The sequence below is a fragment of the Perognathus longimembris genome, unplaced genomic scaffold (assembly GCF_023159225.1).
Source record: "Perognathus longimembris pacificus isolate PPM17 unplaced genomic scaffold, ASM2315922v1 HiC_scaffold_159, whole genome shotgun sequence".
Taxonomy (NCBI): domain Eukaryota; kingdom Metazoa; phylum Chordata; class Mammalia; order Rodentia; family Heteromyidae; genus Perognathus; species Perognathus longimembris.
The window spans coordinates 71,604-95,451 of NW_025956606.1; the positions used below are offsets into that span (position 1 = coordinate 71,604).

At 41.2% G+C, this 23,848-nt stretch overlaps 1 protein-coding gene across 1 annotated transcript; it reads right to left on the reverse strand.

Moving 5' to 3' along the window:
- Nucleotides 1-1,339: 1,339 nt before the first annotated feature.
- On the reverse strand, nucleotides 1,340-20,974 carry LOC125344588 (ubiquitin-like modifier-activating enzyme 1). The gene is given in 26 exon segments (XM_048337056.1): nucleotides 1,340-1,475; nucleotides 1,808-1,908; nucleotides 2,001-2,102; nucleotides 2,557-2,748; nucleotides 2,862-2,954; nucleotides 3,148-3,236; nucleotides 5,748-5,937; nucleotides 6,374-6,448; nucleotides 7,016-7,113; nucleotides 7,116-7,210; nucleotides 8,998-9,062; nucleotides 10,983-11,179; nucleotides 11,308-11,473; nucleotides 14,381-14,536; nucleotides 14,872-14,952; nucleotides 15,038-15,142; nucleotides 15,257-15,433; nucleotides 15,562-15,708; nucleotides 15,812-15,909; nucleotides 18,811-18,943; nucleotides 19,051-19,141; nucleotides 19,390-19,496; nucleotides 20,194-20,328; nucleotides 20,419-20,587; nucleotides 20,668-20,723; nucleotides 20,858-20,974. Coding segments are annotated over 26 exon segments (3,171 nt in total).
- Nucleotides 20,975-23,848: the final 2,874 nt, after the last annotated feature.

Below are 23,848 nucleotides of genomic sequence, written 5' to 3' on the forward strand. Positions count from 1 at the left end.
CAATCCCACTGTTATTCAACTCTTTTGCTCTCATGTCACGATTTTTGAATTCTGGTTGAATTTTGGGTTTGTAAACCTAATAATGCACTTACTCTCAAATTATAATTGTCTTATTTTGTTCATGTGCAGTTGTTTGCTAGTTTTTTCTTACAGTGAGTTAAGGGTCTTGGATGTGGAACTCTCTTCCCCAAAATGAGAAATTCTTTTCTAATTCCCTCAATTATATAGCTGCATGGACAGTACCTCCAGTCTCCATTGTCTAGTTCCCAAGTATGTAAAAGTCAAGGCCTGATTTCAAGCCCTAGACTTAAAAAAATTTACATAAAACCAAATTTAGGTTCTCTCTTTAAATACCTTCTCATCACTTCCCAATAATGACAAGCTCTTACTGGATTACCATAATACACTTCAAAAATGTTTTAATTCAGGGAACGATTGCCTTGCTATAGGCTATAGTAATTCTTGTGACCTTCCTCAGCCTGATTCTCTAGAAGATAGAAGGCATGTCTATCCTATGAGACGGGAGAATATAGCTGAGGGAAGTGTTTGGAACTTAATGGGAGCTGTCAAAATTTATGTTTACAATATATGTAGAAGCAGGTGTACCTCTCTGGCAAAAATTTAAAGTCCTGTATATATAAATCATTGTCCAGGTTCCATTCATGAAATGAGGTAAGACGGGGTAAGCCTGCCTGAGGCAAATGATCATGCAAATATGTCAATTGCTAAGTGTTTTACAGACATTGCATTCCTTATTCTTCCTCCCAGACCTTATGCTCTTTATTATTCATGTGGGAAGTTAAAAAGAATTAAATGCAATAAATCTACTCTCTTGTATCTACAAGGTAATTAACTGAAATTCAGACAAACGGTCAAATCTTTGCTCTTCTAACATCATGGTTGACAACTGGAAGTTGAAAAGGCAGCGGGGGTCACATGTGCAGAGGGTGGTACTACCCAATGACTTATTACTGACATATCTTAGCAGAAAGGGTAAAAAGAATTGTCACCCCATCCCATGTTTGTTGGAACAGTCACATTTTCTCTTCTTTGGCTTAAATTTGGTCCAGCCATGAAATTGGTGTGGAACCAGAACTGAGTTCAACTGTCTCCACATTTTTTAAGTACTGCACACATGCCCTCCTATGAAGGACAAAACCCTGAGACTTAACAAAAAAGGACATACCACAGGTAGGTAACACTTTATTATCAATTCCAATTCTGAACAAAAGAAAGCAGTATTGAAAAGGGCTCTTAGAAAGTAGACATGTGGGCCTGGCTGGGATCAGCTTCTATCAAATGTAGGAGGGATCTGGAAGCAGACAGAGTTCAGGGTTCATCAGCGTATTATGTATCGTACATAAGGGACCTCGATGTCCTCTCCACTCTGGTTATTGCAACACAGCTCAAGTACCAGAGTTCGTACATGGCGGCCCAGGTTTTGCTTGGAAACACAGCTCACAATTTCAGTCATCCTGAATCAAACAGCAGAAGATCAGGAAGTATGAATCAAAAAGGGAAACACAGACAGAGCAAAGACAGTAAACTTTGAGAGGTAGGGGCTGGGAATGTGCCCTAGCATGCATGAAGCCCTGGGTTTGATTACTCATCACCACATAAACAGAAAAAGACAGAAATAGCACTGTGGCTCAAGTGGTAGGGTTCTAGCCTTGGGAAAAAAGAAGCCAGGGACAGTGCTCAAGCCCTGAGTCCAAGCCCCAGGACTAGACAAAAATAAATTTGAGAGGTATAGCAGGGAGTTCAGGATATCACACAAGGTTTTCTCCCTGCCCAGATAACAACTCACCGCTGATTGAGCCGTTCCTTAAGCTTGGTAGCTGGCATAAACATGGAATACAGCATAGACACACCTTGGGAAAGCATGGTGATCTCCAGTCTGTGCTCTCTCTGGGGAGAGGAAGAGGAGGAACAATGATTTCAATGAGGGAGTACACAAGTACTATCCCAGAAGTGGTACATAAAGGAGAAAGGAGCCTTACCTTAAAGTACTCTAGGAACTGTTTCAGGGTCATCTCCTCACCATTAGGCTGCATGCCTTGTACCTCAAAGCGATCCCACAAAGTCCATTCGTGTTCATAGTACTAAAGGAGAAACAGGTATGACAAGGGGTTATCCTAAATGGCCTTCATATCTTAAAACAGGATCAATCACATCTCCTTCTTTTTCCAGTACCTTGTTTTCCACAACTTAATGCAACCAAGTAGATTCCTTTGGCAACCAGCAAGGTAAAACATCTCTGAGTCCCTGTCATCTTTTACACTCACCAACCAGCTGCACTACATTTTCACTTAGCTTCATTAAATTGCATGACCTCCTTTCTTTTGTGAACACAATATCCAGACATACTTTCCATGGAGGTATGATTAATGTTCTCGGATACACATGTAAGTACCATGTTATAAATGCCCCATCTCCTATTCTCAGGCCTAGAACTGGTTAACTAGTCACAATGCTTTTCTCTGTCTCCCCAAACAATGAATAGTTTCCTAGAATGATGTTTATTATGGAAAGTTTCTAGCCTGACAGATTCTCTACCTGGTGATGTGGTGGAGGAAGGGGTGCAGAGAAGCTGAAGAAGGGCAGAGCCAAGTTGATGAAACTGTTTTTATAGGACTCAAGCTGTTGGTGTCCCTGGACCACCTTGTACAACTCCAGACACACAAGGCCAACTATAGCTGCTGTGGTGGTTGCAATAGCAGGGATGATTTTTCCAGCAATCAGCTTGCTCTGTGAGATAGAATAGGACCAGCGGAGATTGTGTTCATTGAGCACAGAGTCTCTTCGAGAGGCATCAAATGGGAAACCCAAGGTTTGGCAGGGGGGATCTGAAATGTCTTTACCTTATGCCGGTCTGCTGGGGAAATGTCATAGTTCTCTGCCCGGAGGTTGGATGCAGCCAAAATGAAATCCATATGGAAGTTACTGTCATCATCCTGTTGGCAGTGGGAGAGTCAGAGGAGAAAAAAATAGATTTCTTTAGACATCTGGGAAGACAAGTATCTTCCAGAACCAATTATGTGCCAACACAATGGAACAAGTGGGTTACACCCAAGGTCAATGATTTTGAAAAAAAGCCCAGTGTTAAACAATCCGCCTATGTATTCTAAGATCTCTCTGATACAGTACCTTTTCAAAGTCAATAGGGTACATCTTGAATCCAGGGAGCTTAAGTGGACTTGGCAGGGTTGCCATGAGCTTTTCCAGGTGGACATCATCTGTGGAATGAAAGGAAAATACCATCATCCTTGTCAAAGCCAAGCAAGTGTCTGGAGTAGAAGAAAGCATCAAGGGTACATCAGGTATTCAGGCCGATTAAAAAGTCAGAAAAGACACAGACTTTCTTGAAAATAATATAGGGAAAGGAGAAGAAAAACACCCCAACCAAAAGGACAGTAAGAACAAAGAAAGGCATGATTAAGAAAGCAGAATTTGAGGTACCAATTCCAGAGAGACCAAAAAGTGTGTGTGTGGGAGGGTAAGTTGGGAGAAAGGCACCCAAAAGTGAAACAAAAACTCTAAATTATATGTACATAAATTCTTGTGTAAATAATATTTAATATCCAGGCTATAAAGAACATCAAAGATAAAGAAGCAAAAGACTTCTTCGTAATCAATCTTAGAGAAACTACAGGACCCTATACCCTTTCCTCACACAAGATGTATTCAGGTACACATCTCAAAAAAGCTGGAAGGAGGACACAGAATGAATGGAAAGAGGGGGGAAATACAGTGGGAAAGGGCCTAATAGCTGCAACGGGCATTGATGAAAGCAAACTAAGCAACTCAAATGGCAGCAAGGACAGGAAAACTTAGAGAAAAAGAAGCAACAGATTACACAAAGCAAAAGAAAACAGATGTATATGTATATATCACCTGAGCTGGAAGAAATTCTTTTACAGTCACTAATCATAGAGGACCTAAGAATTGGAGACTAGAGTGACAATGACATTGAGGATAAGATCTCTGTTTATTTTACTTAAAATTTCGATTTTTGAGAAATTAAGGAAGGGAGGTGGGAGAAGGGGCTGGGAGGAGGAAAGGAGAAAAAGAAGGGGAAAACAGGTATGACAAGAAATGTGTAGGTATTCACTACCGTACACATGTAACTGTAACCCCTTTGTACATCATCCTGACAAAATAAAGGACAGCAAGAGGTGGTTTAGGTGTCAGAATCACAAACAGATGCTCACTCTAGAGTCTCTGTTGAACAGAGATGCTAAAAGCATGTAGCATAGGTACCTTCTTCAGTACCAATAGAACATTAACACATTAATAGATTGTATACATACAGTAATATGCACACAGCAGAATACACAATCCCTACTGACTTTGTCAGTGTCATTATTCTTGGTATAAGAAGGTCCTTCCCTGGTATTAGTATTCTGCTGTATGTTTATTATGTATCTTGGAATCTGTCTAGGCACAACTGAGGCTACTTTGCTACATGAAACAAGCAATACACAAAAAGGAAAAACCTTGTATGATTTCACCTGCATGCCATAGCTAGAATAAAGGAAATGACAGAAGATGCAAGTTGCCAAGGACTTTGAGAAGGGGAATATGGTAGAAACTGTTTAATGGTCATATATAGTATCAGTTCTAAGCTGAAAAAAAGTCAGAACAGAAAATGTTAACATTTAACACTGAAGAATACAAAAAGTTAAGAGTTAAAATTGAGATGGTAAATCATAGTGTTTTGGCTGCAGTAAGAATACAAAATAAAAACACCTATCAGAAAGTAAGAGTAATAGGATAGGAAACCTTGAAAGAGAAAATAACAGGGAAATAAGACATGGGAAACTAAGACAGAATGAGATGTCAGACGAATGGGAAAGAAATTTCAGGTAAATTCAAAGAAAATATCTGTGAAATTTTCGAATGGATAAAGGGGGAAAGTTATGAAGAGACAGAGACAGTGCAATTCATAGAAGAGTGAAGCTAATGTTTACTTTGTTCTTACTCAGCAATATATATAGAAAAGGAATTAGCTAAAGATGTATGTTTTTAATAACACAGAAAGGAATATCAAGAGACTAGATACTTGGAAAGAACAATGTCAAACTATAAAGGTCAGAAGTAAGCACAAGAAGAAAGAAAAGCAAAGAAGAAAGGAAGGGGGGAGGTACCATGATACATAATGATGGGGAAGGAGGGATATAATATTAACAATGAGAAGGAGGATATTACCACGTGCAAATAATACATAGAGACAAACTTGAGAAAGATATGCCAATAGGATAGGAGTGATCTCTAAAGGCATATAGCAAGTAAAGTATAAATGTAGGAAAAGCACTAGCAAATGTTTACTTTTCCAAAAAGAAAAAAAATCAAGGAAAAACACAGGAAAGGACACCTAAGTAGGCCAATATCCATATGAAAATGCAAGGACATGGTAGAGGGGGTTTGCACAATGACTTTAATTCTAGCACTTATGACTCTTAACGCTGGAGGATTCTGGGTGCAACTCAAAAACAAATGGTGGAATTGAAATTCTCAGGAAATCTCACAGAGGAAGAAGAAATCAGTGACAGTTTGTCTCAACCAACCTTCATCCTTAAGTAGTTTATATATCCCTATAGTATATAAAAGATGGAGACTCAAGTGAAGGGTATATGAGAAAATCTTGGCCACAGTATCACAGTGTACCACTAATGGCAGAGACTACTGAGGCAGCTTAGATAAGACAGGTAGGGTGATGACTTCCAGACATGTCCAAACACTCTCACCAATAGAAGCACAGGTACTCTGTAGCTCTTGGTCAGAAACATGGATCTTGATGCCAGACTTGGGAGTAAACTTCGGGACCTGAAGGGACTGTAGGAGTGTGGCCACAGCAGCACGGTCCTGAGACCCTGTCAGTCCGTATGTCTGGGCAAACAGGTTGGCAGCAGCCATCACATAGTCCAGATGCAGGGCCTAAGGAGAAAGCAGAGCAAGATTTGGAAGTAAGTGGATAATAATTTATCTTGTTATTCCAATGTACCCTATGAAATTTATCTTTCTTCCCCATGCTTTTAATTGTACATGTTTATCAGAAGTTGGGAAGGGTAAAAGGTGAACCAATGCAACAGCAATACTTACAAGACAATATGCTTTAAACCAACTGTACATCTCGGGGAAAGGTGGGAAGGGGACCAGTAAGAGGGGAAGGGGGAAGAAAAATGAAAGAAGTAGTAAAAAGTTTGATAAGAAATGTACTCACTGCCTTACATATGTAACTGTAACCCCTCTGTACATTACTTTGAAAATAATTTTCTTTTAAAAAGGGACTACATAAGTCTAGCAGTCTCTGTCCACTTCTCACCCATCCAACTGCCACTAGACCACTGGTGGCCCTACTAAAGAAACTTACGTTGTTCACATCAAATATAAGTGGATGTGGGCAGCGTTTGGGCCCAGACCAGAACAGCACTCCTGAGCTTGAAAGCTACGAAAAAATCAAGTTCTAGGTGTTATTGTTGTCATTGGTTTTTCTCAGGTTGCCTGAAAGAACACTCTAGGAATTCTCATCTTGGTCTTTAAAGTCCTTACTATTTCTAATTATTTATATTGGGTCATATACACAGCTTGTTAAAAAAATTTGTAGACATGTTAATCTTAATAGATGGAAATTAATCCTCAAAAATCTCCTATGAGATCAACAACCATCACTAGACATCAGAGAAAATGTTTTAAGTTCCCCTTGGTTCAAATGAAGCTAAGACTGGAGTCTACAAACATATTTGGTTTTGTCTAACTCCAAAATATATCACCTATGGCATGCAAAGCTCTATTAATCAGGCATGAAGCCCCAATTTAAGGGACATGGCAGGCAAGCACTATTTTGAGCAAACAGGACAAAACTGGATGTTTACAAAAACGACTAGCTTAAATAATCACTGACTTGCAGAGGGATCAAAATGAAATCCTGAAAGACATGCTGAAAACCTAAGTTAAACTTCCTCTTTCCAGGACTAACTCAGTATAACAAAGAGAACCAAGAAACATTCTGTACCTGGTTAGGAGGGAAGTTGTAGAGTAACTGCCGGATGTTGTCAGAATACTGGGTGTGCCAGTGGTGGTACGCCCATGTCACACAGTCAGACCAGCTCTGGGCAACTGCAGCACCAAGCTGCGCTGCACAACCTCCAACACTTCCAAAGGCTGGTTTCCTGCCAGACGCAGTGTCTGCTCCACAAACTTGGGGTCCCTATAAGGAATATGAGAAGGAAATCAAATATAGGATTACTCCTAGAGGTTGCCATTGGGGAAAGAAAACACTTTTTTCAAAAAAAAAAAACACCCAAAACCCAGTCCCGATCCCCATGAAATAATACTCAGACTTTCACTAATTCATATAGAATGTCTATGAAATGCCAATGTTCCTAATACTATTCCATAAAGCATAAAAAGAAGGAAAGCAAGCAGATGGACGATGTGAAGCTAGTATATTCCTACTACCAAAACCAGACAAAAAGTAAAACAAACTTACAGGCCAAGGTTTCTGATATCCCCAATTAAGTCCTTGCAAAACAAACGTGTCAAGAGGCAAATATCCAAGACCTATTTGGGACATCATTCTAGAGATGCAAGGATGGTTCATCATTCACAAATCAATAAACATACAACAAATAAACCTAAGAGCAAAATCATATCAAATTCTTACACTCAAAAAGCCTTTGACAAGATAAGCACAGGAGGATGAGATATAAGGATTATGGTTGGAAGCCTGCCAGGGAAGAAAAGTCCCTTCAGAGTCTCATATGTAATTAACTATGCACAAACTAAAAGTGAGGTGTGTGGCTCAAAGTGGAAGAATGCTAGCCTGCAGCAAAAGTGCTCAGGGACAGATCTCAAGCCATGACGACAAGCCCCTTTTCCAACTCCGAAAAAGAGAAAAAGCCTTCAAAAATTCAATATTATTTAACAATAAGATTTCTAAGAAAAGTAGGACTAGAAGGAATGTATCTGAATATCATTATTTGATAAACCTATAGCCAACAACATTCTGCACACAAAGCCACAGAAACCAATTCCTCTAAATCCAGGAATAGGACAAGGTATATGCCCTCTAGTATAACCCTGTGTACTACAAATGAAAAACAAAGAAAATGGGCTATATGCACAATGGAATATTGTCTGGTCATAAAGAAGAATGAGAAGATCAGACCTTAAATAAGACTACTGCTTACTGCAGTCATTTCAACTATTTCAACTAATAATGAGACATGAATGTAAAAGAAGTGTTGACAAGGGAGGCAGGAGGAGTAAGAAAAAAAGGGGTGATAAGTGGTAAACAGAATTAATATACACACAAAAACTCTACAAAGACTAATTGTATATGTGTAGATGTATGTGTCTAAAAATGTCTTTATTCACACGTTTAAACACATACATAAATTATGTTTCTAGATGTGTCTTTATATATGTATTAAGCGATAGAATGAGTACCAGATATTTGTTACTGTACTGTTAGCAGTTACTTCATTTTTTTCCCTCCTTTGGTTTATTTCCTTTTGTTACCATTTTTTATTTCTGTACCCTTTGTCTTCTATGTAAGTTTATCTGATTTGGGGGGCAGAAGGGCAATCACAGAAATGTTGGGACAAAGGGAGGGTGAACCAATTCAGCAGCAATACTCACTAGACACTATGTTGGAAATGAACTTTACAATCTGGGGGACAAGGAGTTGGGAGAGGAGAAAGTGGGAGAAAATGAGGAAGAGGATAACACTGTTTAAAAAGATGTGTACTCATTATCTCATTTAGGTAACTCTATGACCATTACCATAATAAAATTTAAATTAAAAAACAAAAAAGAGAGGCAGGAAGAGATGAAGCAAGAAGGGGAGGAGTAAACATTGAGTAAACATGTGGTCACTTTGTACAGTTAACACTAATCATATGAGAAAAAGAAAAATCTCCAATGCTGAGTGTGTTTATCAGGAAGGAAAAGAGTTATGATGCCTCTTTGACAGGCAGGGCGAATTAGACGTACATGAGGTAATGATTGACGATTTCTGCTGGCTTCTTGAAGAGTCCTTCAAATTCATCCCGAGCCCACTGTAGGCAAAGCAAACAGAATTATGTACAGCAATGGCAGACAATGTAAGTTTCTGTTAATATCAGAAAGGCAATCAGTGAACAAGGCTAGGAGGAAAAGCACACAGTGCTTCTAGCTGGAAAATCACTGAAGCTTCCCAAACAGTCTCCAAACTGTCCTTGTATTTCACGTAAGAATTAAAAAGCTAATTACCTTTCTTGCACAGTACTTAATGTGAAAACTGCTGTGAGGGCTTAATCTCAAATGTCTCATTGAAAAAGGAGAAAATGTCAAACTTAAAGCCCTGACCCACTGTTGCAGTTCCTGTGTTCTGTGCACAAGACAGGACAAGTATCTTCATGGGCTTAATTTAAGAGGTCTGTGAGGCTTAAAAGATCTGTAGCCTCTAGAATGTCCAGTCAGGCTCTAATTCTAGGTCTCCACACACTATCTACATTTCTGATTCAAGAGGCACACAAAGCAATAACCAGGCCTTGGTCTCTAAAAAACATATTTGTGACAGTAATATTTAAACTTCATGAATAACTGCACCTAGAATTAAAGCTCATCTCTACTGCCAAGTACATAACATATGCCACGTGCTTTGGAGAAGCTTCATAAGAAATACTACTTACATGTACAAAGTTTATGTTTTAAAACCTCTTTCACAACATTCCATCATATTGGTCAGACAGTAAGAGAACCAAAGTCTACTAGAGATGTATATACAGACAAGCACTGGTAAATGCACTATAAATTCTCTAAGATTAAGGTATCAATGGAACTGTATTTTTCTCTATTCCTTCTATCTTACACTCATAACATTCCTCAAAAATTTCACTCAGAACAATTTTGAAAGCAGAATCTTCCTCCTGAGGTTGAAGGAAAAATGGAATGAGGATTTGGTACAAGTTTAGTACAAGTTCCCAAGATGTATTCAGTATATCCAGCTAGATGACATATGCTGTTACACGTGTATCACATGTATGGAAACCGGGATGACCTATCAGCTGCAGAGTTCGTATAGGAAAATTCTAAAAACAGTACAAGTAATCCAGATACTACATTATTAGCTATGTGCAGACAAGATCTGGAGCTAACATAAGTACCCTTTTATGACCCTATCTCAACAAGTATCTGGGTATAATGGAACATTGTGATTATCCAGCTAAAAGAAAAAGTAGTAAGTAGTCCATATGGACTCAAGTCATGTCCATGCTTATACTTGTGCAAAAAATAGAGATGCTGGGCTGGGGATATAGCCTAGTGGCAAGAGTGCCTGCCTCGGTATACCCGAGGCCCTAGGTTCGATTCCCCAGCACCACATATACAGAAAAAAAAAACGGCCAGAAGCGGCGCTGTGGCTCAAGTGGCAGAGTGCTAGCCTTGAGTGGGAAGAAGCCAGGGACAGTGCTCAGGCCCTGAGTCCAAGGCCCAGGACTGGCCAAAAAAAAAAAAAAAATAGAGATGCTGCCTCAAAAATTAGCAGAGAAAGTAGGACTGGAAAGCACAGATTAGTACCTGTCTCATTAATTACAGTTCAAAGCCCAGTACTATCAAAATAAAGAAAATATGCAGAAATTGATTTTAGTGAAACATTTTGTACATAGAAACATTCTCAATTTTCAGATGTCAACAATTTATATCCTTTAAATATTTTCAAAATAAAGAATTGGAAAGAAAAAAAAGAGGAGATGTGGCTTAAGTGGAAGATCAAATGCCAACCTGTTAGCACAAGGGCCTGAAATCAAACCCTAATACTATTCAAATTTAAAACAAGTAAAATCATTTCTAAAATGTTAGGCTGCTAGTGAAATCTCAGAATTTTGGGCATTTAGATTCATACTATATTGGCTTTGCTACACCTGAGTGACAAAGGGTTTGTTGACAAAAACAACCACCAATCTACCAATTCTACTTCTACTGTCAAGAATATTTACCTGCAAGGTGTGCTCAATAGCATTGGGGAAGTTCTTCAGCGTGCAAAGAGGAATAGACTTCTCAGGTGGGTCCTGACTAGAGCTGTAAGATTCAGTCAGGTAGGGAATAACCACCTGCACATTGCCTTTGGTGCCCAGAGTGCCAGATTCCAATAGAGGCTTTCGATAGTACACACAGCGTCGGTCCATATATAAGCCTTCACAGAGGAGACAGGAAGCATGGAATACAAACAGGAGGAATATTGGAGGGTAAAACAGGAAGATAATCATTCCTAAATGCCCTCCTTTATACCTCTGTCCACATCCTTGCCACCACCAAACTTACGAGCATCCACATTGTCCAGGGCATTGGCCACACCATCCAGGTTTTGGAAGAAATCATCATCATAGACATGTTCTGTGTCAGGACCCACACGATTCTGATGGCTCATCACCCTTATGTGGGGATTAATGTGGCGCACTGCTGTCGCAGCTGTGTCAGACTTTAGTTTCTGTGTGGCAAGAAGCGAATAAAGTAATTTCCCACGTAACCACTTATACACTTGCTCCATGGACAAATTTTCTTAATAATGGTCCCAAGATTAGCAGAGCCCCAAAAACAAATGACACTATCTATGACAATGTCACAAGACTGCAGCTATGAAAAAAAGGTGGCACAGGAGGGGAGAGAAAAAGTATACACTCACACAATTAAGAATCAATGAATCAGACTCACCACACCAACATCTAATATTTCCATGTCAGTGTCACCCAGAGTTGTATTATGTTCAGCCAAAGAAAACCAAAGTGGTCATATTTGTTACCAGCCGAATTCTTTCAGAGCCCAAGTCACCTTCCTCTTTCCAAAATACCTCCAATGGCTCCCATAATTACTTGGGATAAGCTCTCCTCAGATGTCCTCTTATTCTCTCATGTTCATGACTTTGACCAGATACATTTTCCCAGACCACACTCTATGAAACCTCCAATTACTCTGTCTTGTTTCTCAGTAAGCTTCTCTACTTACTGGAATGACTTTGTATCTTGTGATTCTATTCTTCTATTGCACTTCTGAAGATTCTTTTTGTTTTCTTATTTATTGTCAAAGTAATGTACAGAGAGGTTAGTTTCATATGTTAGACATTGGGTATATTTCCTGTACTGTTTGTTACCTCCTCCCCCATTCTCCTCTCCCCCTATGAGTTGTTCAGTTCATTTACACCAAACAGTTTTGCAAGTATTGCTCTTGTAGTCATTTGTCTTATTATCCTTTGTCTCTCAATTTTGGTATTCCCTTTCAATTTCCTAGTTCTAATACCAGTATACACAGTTTCCAACATACTCAGATAAGATACAGAGATAGTGTAGGTACAACCACAGGAAGGGGATACAAGAGGATCATCAACAATAGAAGCTACGGTTTCACATGGCATGTTGCAAGTATTTACAACAGTGATATAACACTTGTTTCCATAACATGGAGTTCATTTCACTTAGCATTATCTTATGCATTCACAGGGGCATATATTAGGCTCTTGTGATCCTCTGCTGCGACTAGCCTAATCCTGTGCTAATTATTCCCTAGGAGGGAGATCATAGAGTCCATAGGCAACTTCTAAATTACTTTCATGTCCCTACATGTGTATGTATGTGCACGCACGCGTGCGTGTGTAGGTGTATGCTGGGGTGTGAAACCAGGGGCTGGGCACTCTCATACTTGCACTGTACTGCTTAAGGCTTGTACTAAACCACCTGAGCCAGAGCTACACTTCTGCCTGTTTTGTGGCCTAGCAGAGATAGAGTCACACAGAGATTCCTACCCTGGTTGGCTTCGATTGCATTCCTGAACTCTCAGCCTCCTCTGCAGCTAGGATTACAAGAATGAGCCACCAGCACTGGGCTCAGAAATTATTTTTGACAGTTGATTTATAGTGCACATTTTTTGCCCAAGTGAGAAACTTATCAAAGACAAAAGAGTAAGTCATCTAAAAATGTATGCAAAATATTTAGGCATACACAAGAACAAGGTGATTTTAATTCTAAGATTGCTGAGAAAAAGGGTAAGGGAATAGAAAGAATAAAGGAATGGAGATAAGTCAATTTCAAAATATAATTGATTCTGAAGACAGTACAAAAAATTTTAATGAAAGAGACTGCTGACAACAGGGGTGGGAAGGCAAGAAATGAAGCAAAGAAGAGGTTATGATTAAATTGTAATTTATGGAAATACGATGGTAGAAAGCTTGTTACAACCACAAACACACACTTAAAAAAAGGTAAAACTAATCTCCAATAGGCTTTTGGAATTGGATCCCCCTTGAATGTAGGAGGACTAGCAAACAGGGTAAATGAGGATGAATATAATCTAAGAAGTTCATATACACTTACACAAACAGAACAGTGAAACCTGCTGAAACTTTTTTAGGAGGGGTTGAGAGAACAATGGAGGGTGATGAGGAACTCAGTCTGTAACAAGATACATTGGATGCATGTAAGCAGCAAATGGCATAGTGGAACTTAGTGGAACTAAGCTGTAGAACTAAATTATGCTAATAGAAATTAGCTTAATACTTTTAGAAAATAGCATTGTAATAGATTACAAGATGCTTTCTTAAGGTTGAGTTTTCTTCCAACTGTACAAATGGAATTTGAGTGATAAAGCAGTAACTATCTTCCTTCTGTTGTGACTTGGTGGTAGAGGGGTTTATACACAGAACCTGCATGAGCAGATTAGCCACATGAGGCACATCCCACTTTTTTCCTTTAGTTGTATTTCAAAAAAGGGCCTGAAGGCAACCTGGACTATTATGCAACTATCTATGTTCTCTTTAGACTCAAAAATTTTAAGCCCCACCATAGAAGCCCTATTCTGTGAGTTAAGAGTCTAACTTCTTTTCCAGAGCTAGCTAGCTTCAAATCAAGACTCTATCTCTGCCTCATAATAGCTGTAATGATACAATTGACTGCAGGACCTGACAATCTACATATCACTATAACATGTAGACTCATTGAGAGCTACAAACTGCCACAGGTCTCAGGATACACTTTGAGAACTTCTCAGTTATTATGCAATCTTCCTGTCAAGAGAAAGCCAGCAAACTTCTTTTTGTGCCTGTTAAATGTCTAGAGTCTAGAATGTGGAGTAAAACAAATCAAGAGCAAGTAAAAACACTTCCTTTGGTGGAAGACTCCTAAATGTTGCTACAATCTTTCCTGTTACTCCTCCACTTGCAGTGGGGGGAAAAATCCAAGAAAACAGGTAGTAAGAAAGCTGTTGTGAAAACTGACGAAAAAACATGTAAAAGCAATGAATAAATATCTGCCTAAAGACTGGAAGGCTGAGAAAAAGAAGTCAGAGAAAGGCTAAAATACAAAAAAGCCTTTTAGCCTTTGATTCTGTCATATCATCCATCACTCACTGTGACATCCCAAGGACGGAACAGAAACTGTCGATTCAGATTAGACTTCTCAATGGTGTCCATGTCTGTAATTGTGATTTGCCCATCTTCTCCACAGCCTAGCCCAATCATGGCAAAGTTCTTGAGAAGCTCACAGCCAAGAGCACCTGCACCTACCTGGAAAGAAGTAAAATAAGGGTCTAGTTAGAATGAAGGCAACATAAGGCCTTCCACTACTCTTGACTCTTCGACTACAGATGTCCACAGAAGGAAAGAGGATCTAGTGCCATATTTGTAGGTGCCAGTACCATAAAAACTTAGCTACCAAAGAGAGGATGCTTCAGACCAAAGAAAACAAAGAATTTGTTAGGGTTTTTCCTCAAAATACACACATAAAAAGCCATGTACTCAGACTATAATGACACCCCCAAATCAGGACCAAAGCCCAGAAAGAATGGGTTATCAAGGATCAGGAGAGATGAAGACAATGAAGGTCCAACAGCATCATTCACCAGGAAGTACTTCTGCTTGCCCAGCTTCTCTTGTAGGTCTGACCCAAATACAGCCACTTGTCCATCATATCGGTTCTGGCGCTGGTTCATGTGAAAACAGGCAAGTTAGTTAGGAGCTTCCCAAGAGATGTTTCCTCCCAATATACTGCCTCTCTTACTGACATACCGGTAGACACCTGTCCTCCATGAAGTCTACTTTGTCCTCAGGGAGACATTCAAGGGCATCAAAATATAGCCACTGCCTGATGGGCATGAATTTTCCAGAACAGGCCTGTTGAGGAAGACCATCCAGTCAAAAGGACAGACATAGTAGACTACACAAGGGCTAGTCATCAGGAGGGCTCTTACATAACATCAAGTCATGTCCTTCCCCACCCAGGCTGACCTTCATGACCTCCTGGGCAGCCAAGCCTCCAATGAAGGCATTCATGGGTGCCAAATCCCCAGCAGCTACATAGGCCAATTTCCGGATGAGATCGTCATCCAGATTTTCCTGCTGGACTGCAGGTGGAGCTTGAACATTCACAGCTTGCCCTAGAGTTACCAGTTCTGCTGCGTCTTCCTGGTGGGCCAGAAAGACCAAGAGAGAACCCATCACATTACCATGGCATCAAGAATAGTGAGGAAATAAAGAAGCACAGGCATGACAGAGCTTCAAGCTTCAGCTTTGCTGGTTCACCCTCCATTTACCTCATTGTAAGGCCGAGGTGGCCTGCTATGCTGAGCACAAAACTGATGGAGAGCCTGGAAGCCAATGTGCAGCTGAGGAGAGCGAGAATGCTTAGCAAAGTCTGTTATCACAAACTCTGGTTCTGCCAGAGAGGCCCTGAAGGACTTCTGTGGAAAGTGAGATATCAAGACCAGTATGTTAACAAGACACAAAGGACTAGAAATGCCCAAAACACCATCTTGCTTTTCAATCCTCACTTCACATACTCACAAAACCAATCTTTTGAGATACTTTGACTTGACTGACAATGCCTCCACGAATATAGTCGGAGAAGTTAGAGGTATCACAGATACTAAAGGTGTAAGGACCTGGAGAATAACAAAAAATGGACAGAAAACTGGTCAGATTATTCACTCTTTCCCTTGTAAAATCGGTGGCAAAATCAAAACAAGAATTAAACCATTCTGTTCTATCTAATAATACACTGCATGTTCAAACCATTTCCCATCTGAATGCATGCCTACAATGCCAGTGCTAGCACTCAGGACGCTGAGTCTTATTTAATTCAAGGCCAGCTGGCCTTTTCCATGGGATGCTGTGTTAAAATGTTACACCAGCAAACAAAAAACAATGCAAAGAGGGTAGGGTCATGGTTCAAATGCTAGACAGTTATCAATGTACAGATCCTGCATCAAAAGTCTAGTAGCAACAATAGGAAAGAAACTAGCCAACACTCTCACTTCTCCCCTAGATTCTAGGCAAAAACCCATACAGACCCTATGAAGTAAGTGCTAGCCAGAGAACTTTCTTGGGTCAAACTTCTTCCTTCTCCATTCTGACTTTATTTAACAGACCCAGAGAGTCTTTTCCCTTTGCCCAGATACCCGGACCCTTTACAAATGACAGCATTATCTCTTCTGTATCTCAGAAAGTCCAAACACAACTCAAAAGTCTGACCTCCAGAAAATTACCTTTCTAGCCTACTCCTCAGATCTTATCTTTCCTTCTTCATACCTCAGATTCTATAGTCTCTTTACCAACATCTACCTGGTGCTCAACTCAAAACCACAGAGCCTTGTTTAGTTCTTAGCCTCACCAAACCTGATATTCAGAGTAGACCTTCAAATCCCTAGGAGGTCAGACCCAGACACTTAGCAATACTTAAACAGGCAAACGCAACTTAGACAAGACCTCATTGCTCACAGGCACCTTGAATTTTTCTTTTTTTTTTTTTTTGGCCAGTCGTGGGCCTTGGACTCAGGGCCTGAGCACTGTCCCTGGCTTCTTCCCGCTCAAGGCTAGCACTACTGCCACTTGAGCCACAGCGCCGCTTCTGGCCGTTTTCTGTATATGTGGTGCTGGGGAATCGAACCTAGGGCCTCGTGTATCCGAGGCAGGCACTCTTGCCACTAGGCTATATCCCCAGCCCACCTTGAATTTTTCAAACTACAGGAATAGAGTGGATACCAAATTTCCACTTCTGATCACTAATTATCTTAGCAACTTAGATACAAACAAAACAAAAAAAACACACAAAAAAACCCTCAGTTTATAACATAGTTAAACAACCCAAGATACTGAATCCTGAGATGGTAGATAAAGGGGATGAATTCCTCATATTACTGCAGAGGCACAGAAAGAAGGAAGGAGGGGAAAGCCAAGCAAACTCCCTTGAGTTGAGGCAGTCCCAAGAAATTAGAGGCTAATGGATCTAAGGGTTCACAGTACTCAGCACCATAGAACAAAGTCAGAAAAGGGAACAAGTGCAGGAAGCAAGACCCTAGCTCAAAAACAACAAAAGTAGGCAAGGCTCGGAGGGTAAAATTCAAAACCCCAGTACTACCAAAAAAAATACCAAGAAAATAACCTAGTACTAGCCCATTTACAATAATTAAGTACTTCAGGGGAGCCAGCTTTTGTGTTGAGATTTAGAGGACACTGTCTCTTCTAAACCTTTTGTCACTTCAAACTTATTCTCCGAGGATTCTTTACATTTGGCAACCATTCCATTCCTTGTACCTGGAGGTAAGGTGAATATGTGTCCAGTTCCTACATTAACATGATCATGACTTTCCTTAACTTTAAAAACATGGTATATATTTATAATACCTGTTTTCAAAGTCTTCTGGACTAAAATTTAATATACTAAATAGGATTAGCACATTTATTAGACCATTAGAACATTAAATTTGACAAAATAGAGCAAATTATCCAAAACACAAGTAAAAAGGGAAATAAAACAAATAACCAAAGCCTCAGTATGCTCTGAAAACATGTCCAATATTCTTAAAAAACAAAAATTTACCCAAGCTTGATATAAAAATTTAAGTCACAGATAAAATAATTGCACTGAGCCCAAATGACAACAAAAAAAGAAAACACGTAAGATACCCCAAAATCACACTACTCAGAATGAAGGATAATAAAGTAACTATCATCACTATAGAAGAACAAAAATAAGAATGAAAAGGACAATACAAACAAGATTTTAATATAGCAATTAAGGAATGTATTGTCAACTTGGAATCATATACCCAGAATAAAATTCACCCAGAAACAGGTATGACAGGCCCAAGGACATGAACTGGTAGCTCACATGCTAATAAAGTGTGAGTCCCTGAATTCAAACTCCAGGAGGGCTAAAATGATAAAGAAAAAGAGAAAAGAGAAGAGAGAGACAAAACAAATCTTATATATATTAAATTTAAAAGAATTACCAGTAAATAAAAAATAGGACAGACATTAAAGGAACACTTTTCTCAGATGTAAATCAAAGTACACAGAAAAGAACAAAAATATTTGGAGTGTGGGTAAAAAACTTTTGTTGAGGCTTAGAGGTTCAAATACAGAATTTGTGGCCCAAAGGAACAATAAGCAAATGGAAATACTTTGTTTTAAGGTCATTTACAATACTCAGATTTTGTCTGCTCATCCTCCTTCCATAAAATCCAGAGGTGTGTCCCACACTTTAAAAAAAGCAACTAAGTGACAACTGAATGTGCCAAGTATATAGTAGACACATTTTAATGATTTTAAAGCAAATCTCTAAAAAAATCTATTTAAACACAGAAAACAGAAAATCAAACAGTAGTGGCCGTAATTCTGTGAGTTTATACCTCTTTCCTTGCATTTTCCTTGATCCATCTCTATGTCCTACCTCAGATTCCAGAAACACACATTTCTGTCTTGTCCTGTGGGACAACCCACACCTAAGGATTATGTTATCACTGTTTTGGGCAACCATTTCTCATCCCTACAGCTTTTCATACCCAGAACTGTGATCTCTGTAGGATTGAGGCCATTGAGTTCACTCATGCCCTGCACTTCTGTGAATGACACAAAGTCACCACTCTCAAATCCATGCCGAGATTCATCCAGACAGGTGACAACGCCAGGGCTATCCTGGTTGGAAAAGAAGTAACATTCAGAGGCAAACAGGGTGTCAAAAAATAGGAAGAATGATTCCCATACACCTGCTAACAAGAACCTCCCATGGCTGGCCTCCTTACCTTGGTGACCATAGAAACCATTGCACTGAGTGGTTGCTCTCCAGTGGAATCCACAAGAATCATTTCTTCACCAAAGTCACAAAAGAGTTGCCTTCAAAGGAGACAATAGGACTGGAGCATGAGATCCTGCACATGGCATTCCCTGGTCCATCAAGGTGCAGTGAATGCTTGCCAAGAAAAGTTAGCCATTACTGGTGGGAATCAGATGACACCCAGGCCACAGAGGTGTGAACAAGCAGAATTAAAAACCTGGCAGGCTGAAAGTAACAGGAGAGCAGTGGGAGCCTTTGGTTTGGAGTATGTCAGAGGATGGATAAAAAGGAAAGAATAGGCACTCACCCAAAGAGGCCCCGGGTGTCTGCCACCACCAGCTTGATTCCATGGTTATGACAGATCTCACCCACCTGCAGCTGATACTCTAAAGGAGTGTTGGTGAGAACCACCACCTGTAAAGACAAGAGACTCAGGCTGAGGACCTGAAACCTGGATCACGAGTAGTGAAAGGAAAAAGAGGAAGACTGACAGGGTAATGATAGGGAGACAGAAATCAACACCAGGATATTGCCTGTTGATGCATCCTTTTTCCATAAAACACTTGAGACTCCAAAGGGCAGATAAGTACCCACAGTTCCTCTGTGCATGCCACTTATTTAATAAACACTTGTAAAATATAACCCTAGCTTAACCTTCACAAAAGCACTACAAGCAGACCTTTGTTTCTGTTATATGGTAGAAAATTAAGGCAGATGAGTTTAAATGACTTTGCCATGTCCATAAGATTACAAGAGCTCAGGACTACACATCAAGGCAGTTTTGATACAGAGCTCAGTTCTTATAAACAGTTATACACCACCAACATATGGACACATACATGAATCTCCTAACAAACCCCCCAGAACAAATCCAAAGTTGAATTTCATATTATGTGTCCTACCCTCCTCAGGACAATAAGGGTCAGCCAATCTGAATAAATTTCAAATGTCTGACATAAAGGCATATGGGTATGGCGAAATGGGGAGTCTATTGAATAGCAAGAGTTCAAGAAGGGCTGGAGAGAAAAACAGAAAATCAGAGTCAGAAGAAGAGAGAACACATAAATCAGAGAATGAGAGGGGGGGTTATCATTTTGTAATAAGGGAGTACCTGGAAAGCTCTAAGGAAGTCTTCCACCAAGGGGCCAGTGTAGGTGCTGACAGGCACATAGCTGTTGAGTTCAGCAAGTCGGGGCTGTGATACTTCAGCTCGGTTTTTACCAATGTCCTCCTCCCGAAGGTAGAACTGAGGATAGCCAAAGGCAGGATTGAAATAGCTGAAACTGCACTCATGATAGGCTGCATCTTTGGAAGGGGAAGAGGCAGTAAAAAGTACCTGTGAGGAAAGGTCAATCCACTGGGCAGTGCCTTCATCATGCAGGGTAACAGCCTTGACCCCTGCAAGGATGATATTCTTGGCAATTTCCACACCCAGGCCACGCAGGCCAGATACCAACACACTGGAAGTCTGGAGATGCTTCATGGCCTCATGACCTAGTACATATCTGCATAAATAGAGACCTCTGTGTTAAGATCAACTCTGTGCCTCCTCCCACAAATCAATCCCATCCCTGGCAACACTTACAGCTGCCTAGAGTAAAGACCTTCATCTATGTGTGTTTCACTGGCCTTTGGCATTTCCTAGGGATGCAGAGAAATAGCTTCAGGGGAGATAAACAGTGATATGGCTTGGATAGATGAAGGTCAGACAATGTTACATCAGTGCCATCCCCTCAAATATCCCATAAGCCAGAATTCAAGCAGGAGACACTCACTTTGGTTGTTCCAGGTGCAACTCCAAACATCACAAAGCTTGTAGAAGAGCAGTCAGAACCCACCTTGGAATCAGGTCCAGACAATCGACGTTTCTTAGAAAACAGTTCACTGGACATCTGGAAAGTAAGGATACATTAGAATTGAGGTACACATGAACAGACCATTTCTATCTACACAAATTCTGGGAGAGGTGAGGACACTGGTTAATGCTAGTAAAAAGTTTCCTTACAAATATAGAAGAGGGGGGTTAGCCTGAACAATTCAGACCCCACAACTTCCGTAATCAAACACTGGCTAGATCCATTAATGGAATTGATTTTCTCTGACAACTTACACAGAACCCTTGTGAAAACAGCCATTAAAAGGAGGGGCAGGGCCCAGATAAAAGTTTCAGAAGTGAGCCTGTTAAAGTGGGTGGGTTAGGAAATGATGTCTTAGGAACCAGCAGGAGTGATACTGGAGGACCACAAGCTCAAGTAACTCATCTCAAACCTGGTCATTGGGTCATGAGCTTCAGGGAGATACTGAAGGCTATCTCAGGACCATGAAAAGAAGACAGAACTGCATGAGAATAAATGTTGAGTGTGTGTATATAGAGAACAACTCTTGACTCAGATGATCAAGAGTTTAACAGCTGGTATCAAAAAGACAGATGGACTTCCTGGGTGATAGAATTTGGGCATTTCCTGGAGAAATTATCTCTCTGAGGAGTAGTAATTCTGAAAAGTCAGATTTCTAGGGAAGTCATCTAGATAGAAAACCTGGGTCCATATATAAAAGGCCTCTTAGGAAAAATGCTAAAGAAAAGGCAAGCTCAGAGGGTAGAGTCCAAAGATAAACATAGTCCAGCTGGTCCTCTTCTTTACTTCTATAGACTGGGTGGGAAGAAAGCAGTCAAGACACTTAAAAAAAAAAAAGGCAACTGAGGGGAAGTAGAGGGCTACCCTAACTAAGGAGCCACTCCTGGAAAGGGTAAAACAAGCACTGGAGGGTGAATCCTCTTATCTCACTGACTTTAGGTATACCTGTCAGGACACCTTAAAGTGTTGCAAATGCACAAATTAATGGTGTGCTCTGAGTTACTTCAAAAAAGCCTGCCTACACTGTGTCCTCACCAGGTCCACTGACTAACTCAAGGGAGGATCTTAAAGTTAAAGGCACATTACCATGGCCAAGTAGGTGTGTCGGCTAAGCCGATGGTCCTGAGAAGCTACAGCCCACTGGGGGGAGCTGCACATGAAGTACATGAGTGGGCGGAGTTTCCGAGCGCCCGGGCTGCGTCTGAGAATGCACGCTCACGGTGCGGGCGGACATGCACGTGGCTGTGGCAAGATTCCCAGGATGGCTCTCGAGCAATGGAACTACGTCTCCGGGGCCTCAAATGTCGGCTGGTTAGGCGAACCCCAAGTCTCGGGTGCACTCCGCCTCCCTCGCCCCCTCCAGCCCCTGCAGCATGGGAACCGCCACAGGGGAGCCGGCGCGGGCCAGGCCCCTCCCTTCAAGGCCTCCCATACCCCCCGCTCGGGCGTGGGCGCGGAGGAAAGCCCTCGTACCGAGGCCGCCGGGGTGAGGTCGCCCGCATCAAGCTCGACTGCCACCCTCTCCCTACTTTTCTCACCACACACCGCGCCACCCCACCAACAGCGGCAGCCTGGGCCTACCCCTCCGCGGCCGCTGTGAGGCTTTCGTTGCCCCTACCGCAGAAGACGCCTCCTTCGTCCTTACTCGGGCTCGCGACTGACGATAAGATGGCGGCTGCAACTTCCGTTGACGCAGGAAGCCGGAAGCAGGAGACCCAAGAGCCACTCCCACTCTGGAATCACATGACATCATGTACCTCAGAGATTCAGTCTGTATGGGTGGGTGGAACTAATGGGAATCTATCTGGCAGCTGAGGGTAATGCCTGTTAAGTAAAGCTGACATGCTGGCCATAAACCTGACACCTTTGGGGCATAAGTGATGCAAGAGAAAGATATTGGGAGGACCTGAGGTGCCGACCCACACTAACGTCACTGCCCCCCCCCTCCCCTCCCAGGGGAGTGGGTCTTCTGGCCCCACCCTGAGATCAACATGCCCTCCTGGGAGGAGGGCAGGAGCAAGGCAACTGGTAGAAGAGGGCGGGGATCCAGAAACGAGCAGAGCAGTGCCCTCACAGCCCTGGCCTGCAGATGCGAGAAGCCCAGATTTGGGCCTGTCTAGTGGAGAGGGCTGCTGAAGAGCCTGAGGCCTACAGAAAATCCACAGAGGCTAGTTAATGGTGGCAAAGGAGTTTCATTAGTCTACTAGTGCCTTGTCCTGGGCTACCTAGGAACTAGGAGCAGTTGCAGCCTCCAAGGTGTTGGGGTTTTGTTTTGTTTTGTTTTGTTTTTTTTCCTTTTTCCCTTCCATAGGTCTCTCCTCTGTGCAGGCCTCTCTGTTCGGCTCTTGGGAGTCTCCTCTACACAGGCCTCTGGGCCTTACTGTGGAAGACTTTTATTTGACCGTCGGCTATGAATGAGAGTTTGGCTGGTTGCAGAATTCTTGGTTGGTAGTTATTTTTATTTAGGGTTTGGTATACATCATTCTAGGCTCCCCTTGCTTTCATGGTCTCTGCTGAGAAGTCTGGGGTAATTCTGATTGGTTTTCCTTTATATGTGATTGTTTTCTTGTTCCTAACAGCTTTAAGGATGCTTTCCTTGGACTCTACTGAACCTGTTTTGATCACAATGTGTCAGTGGGATGTCCTATTCTGGTCTGGTCAGTTTGGGGTTCTAAATGCTTCTTGTTATCTGTATAGGCCTTTCCTTCTAGATACTTGGGAAGTTCTCAGCTAATATTCTGTTAAATAGATTGCCTATCCCATTAAACTCTTTCTCCAAGTTTTCCTCAATACCTTTTATCATTAAATTGGGCTTCCTGATCATGTCTTGAATCCCCTGTAGCGATCTGTTTTGTTGGATTTGTATTGATTTTTTATCTTTCTCCATAGAATCTAAGGAATCTTCAGTTC